The sequence below is a fragment of the Melanerpes formicivorus genome, unplaced genomic scaffold (assembly GCF_026170545.1).
Source record: "Melanerpes formicivorus ecotype bairdi unplaced genomic scaffold, bMelFor1.0.p_v2 SCAF_13, whole genome shotgun sequence".
Taxonomy (NCBI): Eukaryota; Metazoa; Chordata; class Aves; order Piciformes; family Picidae; genus Melanerpes; species Melanerpes formicivorus.
The window spans coordinates 19,933,291-19,949,142 of record NW_027142365.1 but is presented as its reverse complement, the minus strand read 5'-3'; the positions used below and the strand labels follow the sequence as shown (position 1 = coordinate 19,949,142).

Below are 15,852 nucleotides of genomic sequence, written 5' to 3'. Positions count from 1 at the left end.
TTCCATTCCATTCCATTCCAACCAGTCTTGTTCAACATCTTTGTTGGTGCCATGGACAGTGGCACTGAGTGCAGCCTCAGCAGGTTTGCTGATGACACCAAGCTGTGTGGTGCTGCTGACAGCTGGAGGGAAGGATCCATCCAGAGGGACCTGGCCAGACTGCAGAGCTGGGCCCAGGACAACCTCAGGAGGTTCAACAAGACCAAGGGCAAGGTCCTGCAGCTGGCTCAGGGCAATCCCAAGCACCAATCCAGGCTGGGCAGGGACTGGCTGGAGAGCAGCCCTGAAGAAAAGGCCTTGGGGGTGCTGGGGGAGGAGAAGCTCAAGAGGAGCCAGCAGGGAGCACTTGCAGCCCAGAGAGCCAAGCAGAGCCTGGGCTGCAGCAAGAGAAGTGTGGCCAGCAGGGCCAGGGAGGGGATTCTGCCCCTCTGTTCCACTCTGCTGAGACCACAGCTGGAGCTCTGGGTCCAGTTCTGGAACCTCTGTGCCAGGCAATATCTGGAGGTGCTGGAAGGTGTCCAGAGAAGGGCCACAAGGAGGAGCAGAGGGCTGGAGCTGCTCTGCTGTGGAGACAGACTGAGAGAGTTGGGGCTGTGCAGTCTGGAGAGGAGAAGGCTCTGAGGAGACCTAATTGTGGATTCCAGGATCTGCAGGGGGTCCAAGAAAGCTGGGGAGGGACTTTTGAGGGTGTCAGGGAGTGATAGGACTGGCAGACACTGCTGCAGCTGTAGGTAAGTACTTCTGCTCCAGCATGGAGAAGAGCTAGAGGTACAAGTGTGGGCTTAGCTGAAGCCACAGCCCCCAGAGGCAGGCAGGTGGTTGGCGGCTCCAAGTGAACAAGGTTTTATAGGCCACTGATGGGAAGGCAGAAGTGAAGAGTAAAGTGTGCAGCAGTGCCACCCAAAGGCCTTCTCTTTCTATCAGCTTCTTCATTGTGTTGGGATCTGTTTCTGCTTTTCATTGCCTTTGCTCCTCATTGCCTTTGCTCCTCATGGTGGAGTCTCCTTGTCTGGAGATATTCAAAGCCCACCTGGATGTGTTCCTGTGTCACCTGCCCTGGGTGACTCTGCTCTTCCTTCATGACACTGCTTTGATTCTGCACTTCCCTCTGCCCTTTGGACAGTGGTGCAAATGACTGGGTGACAAAACTGCTGCAATTTAAGGAGCTGCCATCTGCCCACTTTAACATTTTGGAAGGGCAGCTGCTGAGATGTGCTCTCCTCGAAGTTCTTTTTGATGAGAAGAGTCTTTTGCTTCCTCTGCTAAGTAGTAACCTCAATGATAAATGTTACTAGGCTGTGAAAATTTGGGATCCTCAGCCTGGAGAAGAGAAGGCTCCAGGGAGACCTTAGAGCAGCTTTCCAGTACCTGAAGGGGCTCAGGAGAGCTGGGGAGGGACTTTGGACAAAGGCTGTGAGTTATAGGACAAGGGGCAATGGCTTTGAGCTGAGAGAGGGGAGATTGAGACTGGAGATGAGGAAGAAATTCTTTGCAGTGAGGGCTGTGAGACTCTGGCACAGGCTGCCCAGGGAGGCTGTGGCTGCCTCCTCCCTGGAGATGTTCAAGACCAGGCTGGATGAGGCCTTGAGCAGCTTGGGCTGGTGGGAGGTGTCCCTGCCCATGGCAGGGGGTTGGAACTGGATGATCTTGAAGGTCCCTTCCCACCCAAACCATTCTGTGAATCTATGAAGCAAAATCAATGGTGAGCCAACCCCAGTAGGAGTGAGCTTGGAGTGAGGTTGGAATTCTGTACTGAACTTAGATGCAGGATTTGCTTCTGTTAAAGCTAACCAAAACATTAATGAAATACCTAATACACATCCAAGTGCCAGGTGCTGCACATTGGCCACAACAACCCCAGGCAGTGCCACAGGCTGGGGTCAGAGTGGCTGAGAGCAGCCAGGCAGAGAGGGACCTGGGGGTGCTGGTTGATGGTAGGCTGAACATGAGCCAGCAGTGTGCCCAGGCAGCCAAGAGGGCCAATGGCATCCTGGCCTGCATCAGGAAGAGTGTGGCCAGCAGGAGCAGGGAGGTCATTCTGCCCTGTGCTCAGCACTGGTTAGGCCACACCTTGAGTCCTGTGTCCAGTTCTGGGCCCCTCAGGTTAGGAAGGAGGTTGACTTGCTGGAAGTTATCCAGAGAAGGGCAACAAAGCTGGGGAGGGGTCTGGAACACAGCCCTGTGAGGAGAGGCTGAGGGAGCTGGGGTTGCTTAGCCTGGAGAAGAGGAGGCTCAGGGGAGACCTTCTTGCTCTCTACAACTCCCTGAAGGGAGGCTGTAGCCAGGTGGGGGTTGGTCTCTTCTCCCAGGCAGCCAGCCCCAGAACAAGAGGACACAGTCTCAAGCTGTGCCAGGGGAGGTTTAGGCTGGAGGTTAGGAGGAAGTTCTACACAGAGAGAGTGATTGCCCATTGGGATGTGCTGCCCAGGGAGGTGGTGGAGTCACCATCCCTGGAGGTGTTCAGGAGGAGACTTGCTGGGGTGCTTGGTGCCATGGGTTAGTTGATTAGGTGGTGTTGGATGATGGGTTGAACTCAATGATCTTGAAGGTCTCTTCCAACCTGGTCTATTCTATTCTATTCTATTCTATTCTATTCTATTCTATTCTATTCTATTCTATTCTATTCTATTCTATTCTATTCTATTCCATTCCATTCCATTCCATTCTATTCTAAAAGCATAAAGCAACTTTTTTATGTTTGCAAGCTCAACCCCCCTTGCCTGTGCTGTTCTGTTCTCATTCTCAGGATGGATTCTGGGCAGACTACTCCTGTGAGAAGAAACTTGGCTACATCTGTAAAAGAAAGCCATTGTCAGAAGCTCCTGCAGAAGAGGAAACCATTGACATGGGCTGCCAGAGAGTAAGTGACCCAAAGAGCTGCCTGATCTGAACAGGCCTCTGGGAGTGACTGGGAGGTGAAAATGCCTCCTGGGTGGCAGATGAAGCAGGAGGAATGGTTTGTGTGTGGTCATCATCAGAACAGATGGCCTGCCTCTGTCTCTGGCAGATGGAATAGGTGACACTCCTGGCTGAATCTAGGCTCTGGCTGGCAGTTGGCCCTTGGTGCTCCCTTTCCTTTTCCAGAACGTAAACCAAACCTCCAAGCTGTACTCCCTGCAGCAGGGGCACTCAGCCTCCCTAAGCATTTCACCTGTGCCAGCAGCTGCTCTGCAGCTCTGCCTACACTTCTCTTTCACAGCAGGGAGTCTGCACTTGCCTGCATCCTACTCCCAAGGCTTTCCTGGGGTCTCTGGCAGCGCTCTCTACTCTGAGGAGTTTGTTCTGAGTGCCTGAGCAGGGTGCACTGTGCCCCAGGGCTGCCACCAGCTCCAGGGTTCGTTTGGTGGTGCCCTCTGGGAACACTCAGCAGGGAGAACCTGCTGTCAGTCCTTGAATCTGCTTGGGGGGTTTGCCTTCCATGAGGAAATCACCTTTCATCCCAAGCCTTTGGTGCCTATTCCCAGTGCTTTTAGAAGAGTGCCTGGCAACCTCCCAAGCATTCAACTGCTAGAGAACACAAAGGGATCCTAATGCTCCTGGATGTTCTCTTTGCCTAGGGAACCAGGTGCATGCTCTTAGCAGGAAGCCTTTCAGAGGTGACAAACTGAAATGCCTGGGTGGCTTGTGGCTGCTCACAGCTGACTCTTCCTATTGTGAAAAGTTTTCATCTGCCCTGTGGCTTGGCAGGCTTCTTCCTTCTCACTGCTGTGAATCAGGTCTTCTCCTTTTCCCCCTTCCTTCTCCCTTCCCCCTGCCTTCCTTCTCCCTTTCCCTTTTCCTTCCTTCCTTCTCCCTTGTCCCTGCCTTCCTTCCCCCTGCCTTCCTTCTCCCTTTCCTCCTTCCTTCCTTCCTTCTCCCTTTCCTCTTTCCTTCCTTCTCCCTTCCCCCTGCCTTCCTTCTCCCTTTTCTCCTTCCTTCTCCCTTTCCTCCTTCCTTCTCCCTTTCCTCCTTCCTTCCTTCTCCCTTTCCTCCTTCCTTCCTTCCCTTTCCTCTTTTCTTCCTTCTCCCTTTCCTCCTTCCTTCCTTCTCCCTTTCCTCCTTTCTTCCTTCTCCCTTTCCTCCTTCCTTCCTTCTCCCTTCCCCCTGCCTTCCTTCTCCCTTTTCTCCTTCCTTCTCCCTTTCCTCCTTCCTTCCTTCTCCCTTTCCTCCTTTCTTCCTTCTCCCTTTCCCCTTGCCTTCCTTCTCCCTTTCCCGTCTTTCTTCTCCCTTTCCCGTGTCTTTCTTCTCCCTTCCCCCTGCCTTCCTTCTCCTTCTCCCCCCACCTTCTCCCTCTCCCTCTCCCCCTTCCTTCTCCCTATCCCCCCTTCCTTTTCTCTTCCTCCTCCCTCTCCCCCCTTCCTGCTCCCTTCCTCCTCTGCCCCCTTCCCCTCTCTGAAGAGGTCTCACATTTCTCTTGGCAGGGCTGGAGGAGGCATGGCTTTTACTGTTACTTCATTGGCAGCACCTTTGTATCATTTGCTGAAGCAAATCAGACCTGTGGAAGGCACCAAGCCTCTCTAGCAGCCATCGAAGACAGGTAGGTGAGGCTGCCTGCATGCAGGCATCCCCCCAGCAGCTGACAGCTCTGATTTCTATGGCTGACATCTAGCATCATCTGAAGAGCAAAATCAAGGCTGTCATCTGGACAGAAGTCTTGCCTGGGAGTACAGCCACGTGTGCACAGAGAACATGGCACAGCCGTTGCATGTGTCTTCAACTCCAGGAATCCAGGTCCTAGTGGAGGTGGTGCTGGCTGGGAGTCAGCATTGACAGAGACCTTATGTCCAGGGAAGCAGCAGAACTGTGGTTCCCATTGACTGAACTGCTCTGCCTTGATGATGGGTTTTACTTTTATCAGTGCTGGCCCCCATCCTGTTCAATATCTTTACTGATGATCTGGATGAGGGCAGTGAGTCCATCATCAGTAAATTTGCAGATGACACCAAGCTGGGGGCAGGAGTTTATCTGTTAGAGGTTAGGAGAGCTCTGCAGAGGGACCTGGACAGGCTGGACAGATGGGCAGAGTCCAAAGGCAGGAGATTGAACACATCCAAGTGCCAGGTGCTGCACATTGGCCACAACAACCCCAGGCAGTGCCACAAGCTGGGGTCAGAGTGGCTGAGAGCAGCCAGGCAGAGAGGGACCTGGGGGTAATAGTTGACAGCAGCTGAACATGAGCCTGCAGTGTGCCCAGGTGGCCAAGAAGGCTAATGGCATCCTGGCCTGCATCAGGAACAGTGTGGCCAGCAGGAGCAGGGAAGTCATTGTGCCCTGTGCTCAGCATTGGTTAGGCCACACCTTGAGTCCTGTGTCCAGTTCTGGGCCCCTCAGTTTAGGAAAGATGTTGAGCTGCTGGAAGGTGTCCAGAGAAGGGCAACAAAGCTGGGGAGGGGTCTGGAGCACAGCCCTGTGAGGAGAGGCTGAGGGAGCTGGGGTTGCTTAGCATGGAGAAGAGGAGGCTCAGGGGAGACCTTCTTGCTCTCTCCAACTCCCTGAAGGAATGCTGCAGCCAGGGCGGGGTTGGTCTCTTCTCCCAGGCAAGCAGCACCAGAACAAGAGGACACAGTCTCAAGCTGTGCCAGGGGAGGTTTAGGTTGGATGTTAGGAAGCAATGCTTCCCAGCAAGAGAGATTGGCCATTGGGATGTGCTGCCCAGGGAGGTGGTGGAGTCCCCATCCCTGGAAGTGTTCAAGAGGGGATTGGATGTGGCACTTGGAGCCATGGTTTGGTAGTCAGGAGGTGTTGGGTGACAGCTTGGACTTGATGATCTTTGAGGTCTTTTCCAACCTTATTAATTCTGTGATTCTACTTGAGGGTGGGATGCAGAATCCAGTTGTGACTGAGTTCCCTCCACATCAGCAAGAGGATGTGAGTTTCACCTGTCTGATCTTTCCAAGATTGAGGTGCTTTAACAAAACCACAACCTACATAAGGAGCCAAGTGACTGTGGAAGTGCTTGGTACCAGAGGCTCCATCACCACTCAGCCAGGGATCAGTGTGTGCTGCATTCTGGCTACTGCTGGGATGGTGGGAAAATGAAGGGCAGAGGTAAGGAGCAAAGCTGCACAGGAACAGAGGAGGGTGTTAAGGGTTGGAACGGACCTCTGGAGATTCTTCAGTCCAACTGCCCTGCCAGAGCAGAAGCATAGAATCCAGCACAGGTTGCACAGGAACACAGCCCCACAAAGTTTGCTTCAGCAGCACTTTTGTTGTTCCTGAAGGCTGTGTTCTGGCTGCATCCTGGCACACTGAGCAGATGATTCTTCACACAGGGGTCAGAATCTATCTTCTTTGTTGCTGTAACATCTGAAGAGCTATTTTCTAGAGTGCAAGCTCTAGCTGTCATGGGTGGTAATTGTCATGGGTGGTAGCTGTCATGGGTGGTAGGTGTCAAGGGTGGTAGCTGTCATGGGTGGTAGGTGTCATGGGTGGTAGCTGTCAAGGGTGGTAGGTGTCATGGGTGGTAGCTGTCATGGGTGGTAGGTGTCAAGGGTGGTAGGTGTCATGGGTGGTAGCTGTCAAGGGTGGTAGGTGTCAAGGGTGGTAGCTATCATGGGTGGTAGGTGTCAAGGGTGGTAGCTGTCATGGGTGGTAGCTGTCAAGGGTGGTAGGTGTCATGGGTGGTAGCTGTCATGGGTGGTAGGTGTCAAGGGTGGTAGGTGTCATGGGTGGTAGCTGTCAAGGGTGGTAGATGTCAAGGGTGGTAGCTATCATGGGTGGTAGGTGTCAAGGGTGGTAGCTATCACGGGTGGTAGGTGTCATGGGTGGTGCTTAGGGACATGGTTTGGTGTTGAGCCTGCAGTGCTGGTTGGAGGTTGGACTGGATGGTCTTGGAGGTCTCTTCTAAGCAAAGCTACTCTGTGAGCCTTGAAGCTCCCAGAATATTTCTGTGGTGCTTTGGTGTGTGCCTGGTCCAAGCAAGTCCATCCAAGCTGTGCTGCCAGGAAGCTCCAGGGGTCACCCTGAGAACGTAACCAGCCTCTTACAGCTTTCCAGCCAGACCCTGCGGTGTTAATGTGATGGTTGTGCTCTGAACAGGTATGAGCAAGCCTACCTGACCAGCCTGGTGGGACTGAGGACAGAGAGGTACTTTTGGATTGGCCTTTCAGATGTGGAGGAGAAGGGAACCTTCAAGTGGGCCAGCGGCCAGCCTGTCTCGTTCACGCACTGGAACTCGGAGATGCCAGGTAGGAGCCGCTCCGGCCTGCCGCGCTTCAGCACTGACTGCTCTCCAGGCTGCCTACTGCTGATCTGCCTCCCTGCTTCCTGCTGAATGAGGGGTTAGCAGGAGCTTGGGAAGACATCTCAAACTCAGATCAAATTACTTTGAGCTGAGGCCAAGTTACTTTAAAATGAGGCCAAATTACTTTAAACTGAGATTAAGTTACTTTAAACTGGGATCAAGTAACTTTGCATTGAGGTCAAGTTACTTTAAACTGGGATCAGATTACTATAAATTGAGATTAGATTACTTTAAACTGAGAACAAGTTACTTTAAACTGGGATTAAGTTACTTTAAACTAAGGCCAAGTTACATTAAACGGAGACCAAGTTACTTTAAACTGAGACCAAGTTACTTTAAACTGGGATCAGGTTACTATAAATTGAGATTAAGTTACTTTAAACTAAGGCCAAGTTACTTTAAACTGGGATTAAATTACTGTAAATTGAAATTAGGTTACTTTAAACTGAGACCAAGTTAATTTAAACTGAGTCCAAATTACATTAAACTGAGACCAAGTTACTTTAAACTGGGATTAAGTTACTTTAAACTGGGATTAAGTTACTTTAAACTGAGGCCAAGTTACCTTAAACTGAGACCAAGTGACTTTAAATTGGGATCAAGTAACTTTACATTGAGATCAGGTTATCTTAAACTGAGATTAAGTTACTTTAAACCAGGATCAGTTTACTATAAATTGAGATTAGGTTACTTTAAACTGAGGCCAAGTTACTTTAAACTGGGATTAAGTTACTATAAATTGAAATTAGGTTACTTTAAACTGAGACCAAGTTAATTTAAACTGAGTCCAAATTACATTAAACTGAGACCAAATTACTTTAAACTGGGATTAAATTACTTTAAACTGGGATTAAGTTACTTTAAACTGGGATTAAGTTACTTTAAACCGAGGCCAAGTTACATTAAACTGAGACCAAGTGACTTTAAACTGGGATCAAGTGACTTTACATTGAGATCAGGTTATATTAAACTGAGATTAAGTTACTTTAAACTGGGATCAGGTTACTATAAATTGAGATTAGATTACTTTAAACTGAGACCAAGTTACTTTAAACTGGGATTAAGTTACTTTAAACTGGGATTAAGTTACTTTAAACTAAGGCCAAGTTACATTAAACTGAGACCAAGTGACTTTAAACTGAGATGAAGTTACTTTAAACTGGGATCAAGTAACTTTACATTGAGATCAGGTTATATTAAACTGAGATTAAGTTACTTTAAACTGGGATCAGGTTACTATAAATTGAGATTAGGTTACTTTAAACTGAGGCCAAGTTACTTTAAACTGAGGCCAAGTTACTTTAAACTAAGGCCAAGTTACATTAAACTGAGACCAAGTGACTTTAAACTGAGATTAAGTTATTTTAAACTGGGATCAAGTAATTTTGCATTGAGATCAGGTTATATTAAACTGAGGCCAAGTTACTTTAAACTGGGATCAGGTTACTATAAATTGAGATTAGGTTACTTTAAACTGAGGCCAAGTTACTTTAAACTGAGGCCAAGTTACTTTAAACTGGGATTAAATTACTTTAAACTAAGGCCAAGTTACATTAAACTGAGACCAAGTGACTTTAAACTGAGATGAAGTTACTTTAAACTGGGTTCAAGTAACTTTACATTGAGATCAGGTTATATTAAACTGAGATTAAGTTACTTTAAACCAGGATCAGCTTACTATAAATTGAGATTAAGTTACTTTAAACTGAGGCCAAGTTACTTTAAACTGGGATTAAGTTACTTTAAACTGGGATTAAGTTACTTTAAACTAAGGCCAAGTTACATTCAACTGAGACCAAGTGACTTTAAACTGAGATTAAGTTACTTTAAACTGGGATCAGGTTATATTAAACTGAGGCCAAGTTACTTTAAATTGAGGCCAAGTTACATTAAACTGGGATTAAGTTACTTTAAACTGGGATCAAGTTACTTTAAACTGGGATTAAGTTACTATAAATTGAGGCCAAGTTACATTAAACTGAGACCAAGTGACTTTAAACTGAGATTAAGTTACTTTAAACCAGGATCAGGTTACTATAAATTGAGATTAGGTTACTTTGAACCAAGGCCAAGTTACTTTAAGCTGAGATCAAGTTACTTTAAACTGGGATCAGGTTACTATAAATTGAGATTAGGCTACTTTAAACCAAGGCCAAGTTACTTTAAGTTGAGGCCAAGTTATTTAAACTGAGACCAATTTACTTGAAACTGAGATTAAGTTACTTTAAATTGGGATCAGGTTACTTTAAACTGAGATTAAGTTACTTTAAATCAAGAGCAAGTTACTTTAAATTGAGATTGTTACTTTAAACTGAGATAAAGTTGCCTTAAACTGGGACCAAGTTACCTTAGACTGGGATCAGGTTACTTTAAATTGAGATCAGGTTACTTTAGCTTGGGGTAAGGTTACTTTAAACACAGACCAAGTTACTTTAAATTGAGATCAAGTTACTTTAAACTAAGACCACATTACTTTAACCTGAGACCCAAAGTTGCTTTAAATTTAGACCAAGTTAGTTTAAACTGGGATCAAGTTGCTTTAAAAAGAGATCAAGTTAAGAGGCTGAGGGAAGAGAACTCCTCTCCTCTCCTCTCCTCTCCTCTCCTCTCCTCTCCTCTCCTCTCCTCTCCTCTCCTCTCCTCTCCTCTCCTCTCCTCTCCTCTCCTCTCCTCTCCTCTCCTCTCCTCTCCTCTCCTCTCCTCTCCTCTCCTCTCCTCTCCTCTCCTCTCCTCTCCTCTCCTCTCCTCTCCTCTCCTCTCCTCTCCTCTCCTCTCCTCTCCTCTCCTCTCCTCTCCTCTCCTCTCCTCTCCTCTCCTCTCCTCTCCTCTCCTCTCCTCTCCTCTCCTCTCCTCTCCTCTCCTCTCCTCTCCTCTCCTCTCCCCTCCCCTCCCCTCCCCTCCCCTCCCCTCCCCTCCCCTCCTCTCCCCTCCCCTCCTCTCCCCTCCTCTCCCCTCCTCTCCTCTCCTCTCCTCCCCTCCCCTCCCCTCCCCTCCCCTCCCCTCCCCTCCCCTCCCCTCTCCTCTCCTCCCCTCACCTCCCCTCCCCTCCCCTCACCTCCCCTCACCTCCCCTCACCTCCCCTCACCTCACCTCACCTTTTCTCCAGGCTGAGCAACCCCAGCTCTCTCACCCTGGCCTCACAGCAATGCTGCTCAAGCCCTCTGAGGAATTTTGTGGCCCTGCTCTGGTCCTAGTGTAGCAGAGGGATTTCTGACTGATTGAATCTCCCTCAGGATAGAATATGAAGTTTTCTAAGTTCCTCTGACCCCTAAATGTTGCTTTTCATAGAATCACAGATTCACACAGAATCATTAAGACTGGAAAAGACCTTTAAGGGCATCAAGTCCAACCACAACCCAGCTGCCATGACCACCAAACTCTACCCTGCAGCACCACCCCTACAGCCTCTTCAGCACCTCCAGGCATGGGGACTCCACCACCTCCCTGGGCAGCCTCTCCCAACCCCTCACCACTCTTCCAGCAAAGAAATCTTTCCTCCTCTCCAACCTAACCCTCCCCTGGCACAGCTTCAGCACATTTCCTCTCCTCCTAGCTCTGCTTACTTGGCAGAAGAGACCAACCCCAGCCTCACTCCAGCCTCCTCTCAGGGAGCTGTGGAGAGCAATGAGGTCTCCCTCAGCCTTCTCTTCTGCACACTACACAACCCCAGCTCCCTCAGCTGCTCCTCACCAGCTCTCTTCTCCAAACCCCTCAGCAGCCTCAGTGCTCTTCTCTGGACACCCTCCAGCCCCTCCATGCCTTTCTTATCCTGTGGCACCAGACCTGAGCCCAGGGCTCAAGCTGTGGCCTCAGCAGTACCGGTACAGGGGCACCATCACTGCCCTCCTCCTTATGTGCATTCCTGTTTACCACCAGGCAGAAAACCAGGCTGTGTTGCTATGAGGACTGGAACTGCAGGTGGCTTATGGGAGGTAATCAGATGTGAAGAAAAGGCCAAGTTCCTCTGCAAAGTGTGGGCAGAGGGAGTGACTCTTCCACCTGCTCCTACCACGACCCCTGTCCTGCAGTGCCCAGCAGGCTGGGACTCGAGCCGCCGCTTTAGCTTCTGTTTCAAAGTAAGTCTGCTGCTCCTTTCTGCATGGAGGGTGTTCTGTTTGCAGCACACCTGTGGAACAGCAATCTGTGTAGCTGCCTCTGACTGTTCCTTGAGCTTGGGTACAGGTTAGAGAGGCCTTGCTCCCTCCTGTCCAAGTGCTTCTGGTTTTGTTTGTTCCGTTCAAGTCTGATCTCCAGGACTGATCTTCTGCTCTTAATGCCATGCTCTTTTAGACTGCATTTCCTATTCCTTTCAGATGAGAAATGCCTTTCTCCTAGCTGTTGTCTGGCAGCAGGTACCCCTGCTCACTTGGCTCAAAGACACCCACCCTGGGCCTGTGTTCCCCAGAGGTGAACCCTTACAAACCCTACAGCCCAGCTTTCCATACCCCTCCCAGAGTGAGTTCATTGTGAATGAATTGCTTGTGAGGAGCTGATGAGTCCTGAGCTTAGCCCCTCTGTGGTGTGTTTTGTCTGACTGGGAGATGCTGTGTTCAGCCTTTTTCAGGGGGAGAGTATAAGAAGACATGGCTTGAATCTCAGGCCTTCTGTCGAGCTATTGGGGGAGACCTGGCCTCCATCACCAGCAAAGAAGACCAGTACGTGATCTGGACCTCCATCACGTGAGTGCCTCTGCTCAGCCCCCCTGCAATCAGCCTGGTCACCTTTCTGTGGCAGTTCAGGGGAAGTTTGTGATTGTACTTCATGGTGAACTGCTCTGGATTCATTACCTGCATCAACCACACAGCAGAAAAGTAGGGGCTACAAGAAGGCTGCAGAGGGACTGTTTGCCTGCAGTGATAGGATGGGAGGTGATGGTTGGAAAGGAGAGCAGAGCAAATTGGATGTGAGGAGCAAGTTCTGCACCATGAGGGTGGTGGAACAGGTTGCAGAGAGGTAATGGAGGCCCCATCCCTGGAGGTATTCCAGGTCAGGGTCAACAAGGCTCTGAGCAGCCTAATCTAGTGGAGGATGTCCCTGCAGACTGCAGAGGGGTTGGACTGGATGAGCTTTGGAGGTCCCTTCCAACCCAAACCATTCCATGATTCTTCTTGTGTGGTGAGCTGCAGTCACCCCAGGAGCTAATGCTGGAATGGGACTGGTGAGATATCTAGCTGAGGTAAGATCTTGCATCTGGTGTGAAAAGATCTGCTGTAGAGCTGGGGATACTCCAAACCTACCACAGACACCAGCTGCTTTCCCTTGAGCATGTGGACAAAGAGGGTCCTGTCCTGGTGTAGCTCTGGTCAGCAGGGTGATGGCCATTGGAGTGAATGAATCAGAAAGCAGAAGCAACTTCAGATTCAGACTGGGGAGGCCTTAGAGCTGCTGGCACCTCAGAGCTGCCTTCCAGTACCTGAAGGGATCCTACAGGAAGGCTGAAGAGGGACTTTTCATGAGAGTATCTAGCAACAGGAATGGTTTGAAGCTTAGGCAGAGCAGGGATAGACTGGAGCTGAGGGAGAAGTTCTTCAGCATGAGGGTGGTGAGACTCTGGCACAGGTTGCTCAGAGAGGTTGTGAATGCCTCCCACCTGGGGGTGTTCAAGGGCAGCTTGGATGAGAATTCAAGCAGCCAAATCTAGTTGAGAGGTGTCCCTGCCCATGGCAGGTGGGTTGGAGCAGATGATCAGGGAGGTCCCTTCCAACCTGAGCCATTCTGTGATGTCTATTTTCAGGAGCTGGACAGGATGTGGACATTTTCTTGGTCAGTGGTTCCACCGTGGCTGTCTAGCAAACCTAAGGATTCTTTTCAGGGAAGCTTGTGAAGTGTGGTGGATGGTAGATGATGAAAAGTATTTTCATGCCCTTTATGAGTGTTGTGCTCCAGCTTCCTCTGAGTGGCACCCTGATTGTTCTGAGGTGTTCTTTCAGGAAGAACGGCCTCCTGCACCAGCGTTTCTGGATGGGCTTGTACTACCTGAACCCTGAGGATGGCTTTGTCTGGAGTGATGGATCCCCAGTGAGTCACTGCACTTTCCCCAGCTCTTCTCTGGAATTCCCTGTGCTCCTCATGTGCCTGTGCTGGATCTGTTTCTGTGCCATTTGATAACTAAGCATAACCTGCTTCTGTCCCATGCTCACTCTGGAAAGCTTCTGAATAGCAATTTCATGGCTTGATGATGTTTTCTTGAGGGGGCTAAGAGATGCTGCTTACTGATGAGAAAATGTGCCCTGAATCACCAACAAATTAAAGTAGACTGAAAGGATCTCCCTGGTAATGAGTGATAGGACCAGAGGAAAAGGCCTCAACATGCACCAGGAGAGGTTTCAGTTGGATATTAGAAGAAATTTCTTCCCTGAAAGGGTTCCCAAAGCCTGGCACAGGCTGCCCAGGGAGGTGGTTGAATGCCCATCCCTGGAGGTGTTTCCAAGAGGCAGAGATGTGGTGCTGAGGGCCACAGCCAGCTGGCAGCCAGGCACCAGTGCTGTGCCCCAGGGATCAGTGCTGGGCCCTGTGCTCTTTAGCATCTTCATTGCTGATCTGGATGAGGGCATTGAGTCAGTCATCAGCAATGTGCAGATGACACCAAGCTGGGGGCAGATGTTGGTCAGTTAGAGGGTTGATGGGCTCTGCAGAGGGACCTCGACCGACTGGACAGATGGGCAGAGGCCAACAGGATGGCATTCAACAAGTCCAAGTGCCAGGGGCTGCACTTTGGCCACAGCAACCCCATGCAGAGCTACAGACTGGGGTCAGAGTGGCTGAGAGCTGCCAAACAGAGAGGGACCTGGGGGTGCTGATTGACAGCTGCCTGAATATGAGCCAGCAGTGTGCCCAGGTGGCCAAGAAGGCCAAGGGCATCCTGGCCTGCATCAGGAAGAGTGTGGCCAGCAGGAGCAGGGAAGTCATTGTGCCTTGTGCTCAGCACTGGTTAGGCCACACGTTGAGTCCTGTGTCCAGTTCTGGGCCCCTCAGTTTAAGAAGGACATTGAGAGACTTGAAGGTGTTCAGAGAAGGGCAACAAGGCTGGGGAGAGGCCTTGAGCACAGCCCTGTGAGGAGAGGCTGAGGGAGCTGGGGTTGCTTAGCCTGGAGAAGAGGAGGCTCAGGGGAGACCTTCTTGCTCTCTCCAACTCCCTGAAGGGAGGTTGTGGCCAGGTGGGGATTGGTCTCTTCTCCCAGGCAAGCAGCACCAGAACAAGAGGACACAATCTCAAGCTGTGCCAGGGGAGGTTTAGGCTGGAGGTGAGGAGAAAGTTCTTCACTGAGAGAGTTGTTCACCATTGGGATGTGCTGCCCAGGGAGGTGGTGGAGTCCCCATCCCTGGAGGTGTTCAAGAGGGGATTGGATGTGGCACTTGGTGCCATGGTCTAGTCAGGAGGTCTGTGGTGACAGGTTGGACTCGATGATCTTTGAGGTCTCTTCCAACCTTGGTGATACTGTGAGGCTGTGATAGCTTACCCCCAGCTTTGGCAGAGTTAGATAATGATTGGACTGTGTGAACTTAAAGAGCTTCTCCAACCAACCAATTCTGTCATTCTATGATTCTATCCTGATAAAACTAAATTAAATTGATTATGAGAAGAGAAGGCTCCAGGGGGACCTTCTTGTGGCCTTCCAGGATCTGCAGGGGGCTCCAAGACAGCTGGGGAGGGACTATTGAGGGTGTCAGGGAGGGATAGGACTGGGGGGGATGGAGCAAAAGTAGAAGTGGGGAGATTGAGATTGGCTGTGAGGAAGAAGTTGTTCCCCATGAGGGTGGTGAGAGCCTGACACAGGTTGCCCAGGGAGGTGGTGGAAGCTTCCTGCCTGGAGGTGTTTGCAGCCAGGCTGGATGTGGCTGTGAGCAACCTGCTGCAGTGTGAGGTGTCCCTGGCCATGGCAGGGGGTTGGAGCTGGCTGAGCCTTGAGGTCCCTTCCAAGCCTGACCATTCTATAACTCTGTGATTCCATGACTGTATTTTAGACTAAGACATAAAGCTGTAGAAACAAAAGTGGGTTTGGAGATGTGGGAGTGTTTCATGCAGGGCTGACCAGAACAGACTGGTGGAAGCTTAGCATGCAGAGCACTGAACTTGGAGTGCAGGCAGGGAAATCAGAGCAGAAGCCAGATTTTCTTCTGAGGGAAATGCCAGCACTGGTGTTGGCTCCCAGCAGCACCTCTAGTGCTTCATTCCTACAGGATGTGTCCTTAATTCAGTGCCCCAGCATTGTTACTAGATGATGAACTGTAAGGAATGTGGATGCTATGAGAAATGGCACTATTCCTCCAAGTGTGATTGTCTTGGGCTGACAGGCAGCGGGACAGCTCTTCTTTTACACCTCCCAAAAGGGGTGGAAGGAAACTTTCCACACAGGATTGGACATTTAAATGGAAGTGCTCTTCAGAACTGTACACCACAGGGCAAAACCACACAAAGTACATAGATCCACACTCCAGCTTCTCAAGCCTAAAGCTTTCCTCAGCCTTTACTCAAACCAGTCCAAAACCCAGGCCTCAGTGCCTCCTCCCCCCTGTGCCTCCCCATACCTCCCTACCCAGGCCTGAATGACACAGCTGAAAACCAGCTTGCTGGCACCAGGCCCCACTCCCCTGCAAGCCAAGCCAAGGGAGCAGGGAGAGGAGAAGGG

The 15,852-nt window shown here is 50.2% G+C and overlaps 1 protein-coding gene across 2 annotated transcripts in view; it reads left to right on the top strand.

Annotated features, from left to right (window-relative positions):
* Positions 1-15,852, top strand: part of MRC1 (mannose receptor C-type 1) — an 88,750-nt gene that overhangs the window by 35,166 nt on the left and 37,732 nt on the right. For both annotated transcript variants that reach the window (XM_068146365.1, XM_068146364.1), the window contains 6 exons: positions 2,747-2,860; positions 4,401-4,516; positions 7,018-7,166; positions 11,099-11,298; positions 11,777-11,901; positions 13,153-13,240. In XM_068146365.1, the coding sequence (XP_068002466.1) occupies positions 2,747-2,860; positions 4,401-4,516; positions 7,018-7,166; positions 11,099-11,298; positions 11,777-11,901; positions 13,153-13,240 (792 nt within the window). The remainder of the gene's footprint in view (positions 1-2,746; positions 2,861-4,400; positions 4,517-7,017; positions 7,167-11,098; positions 11,299-11,776; positions 11,902-13,152; positions 13,241-15,852) is intronic.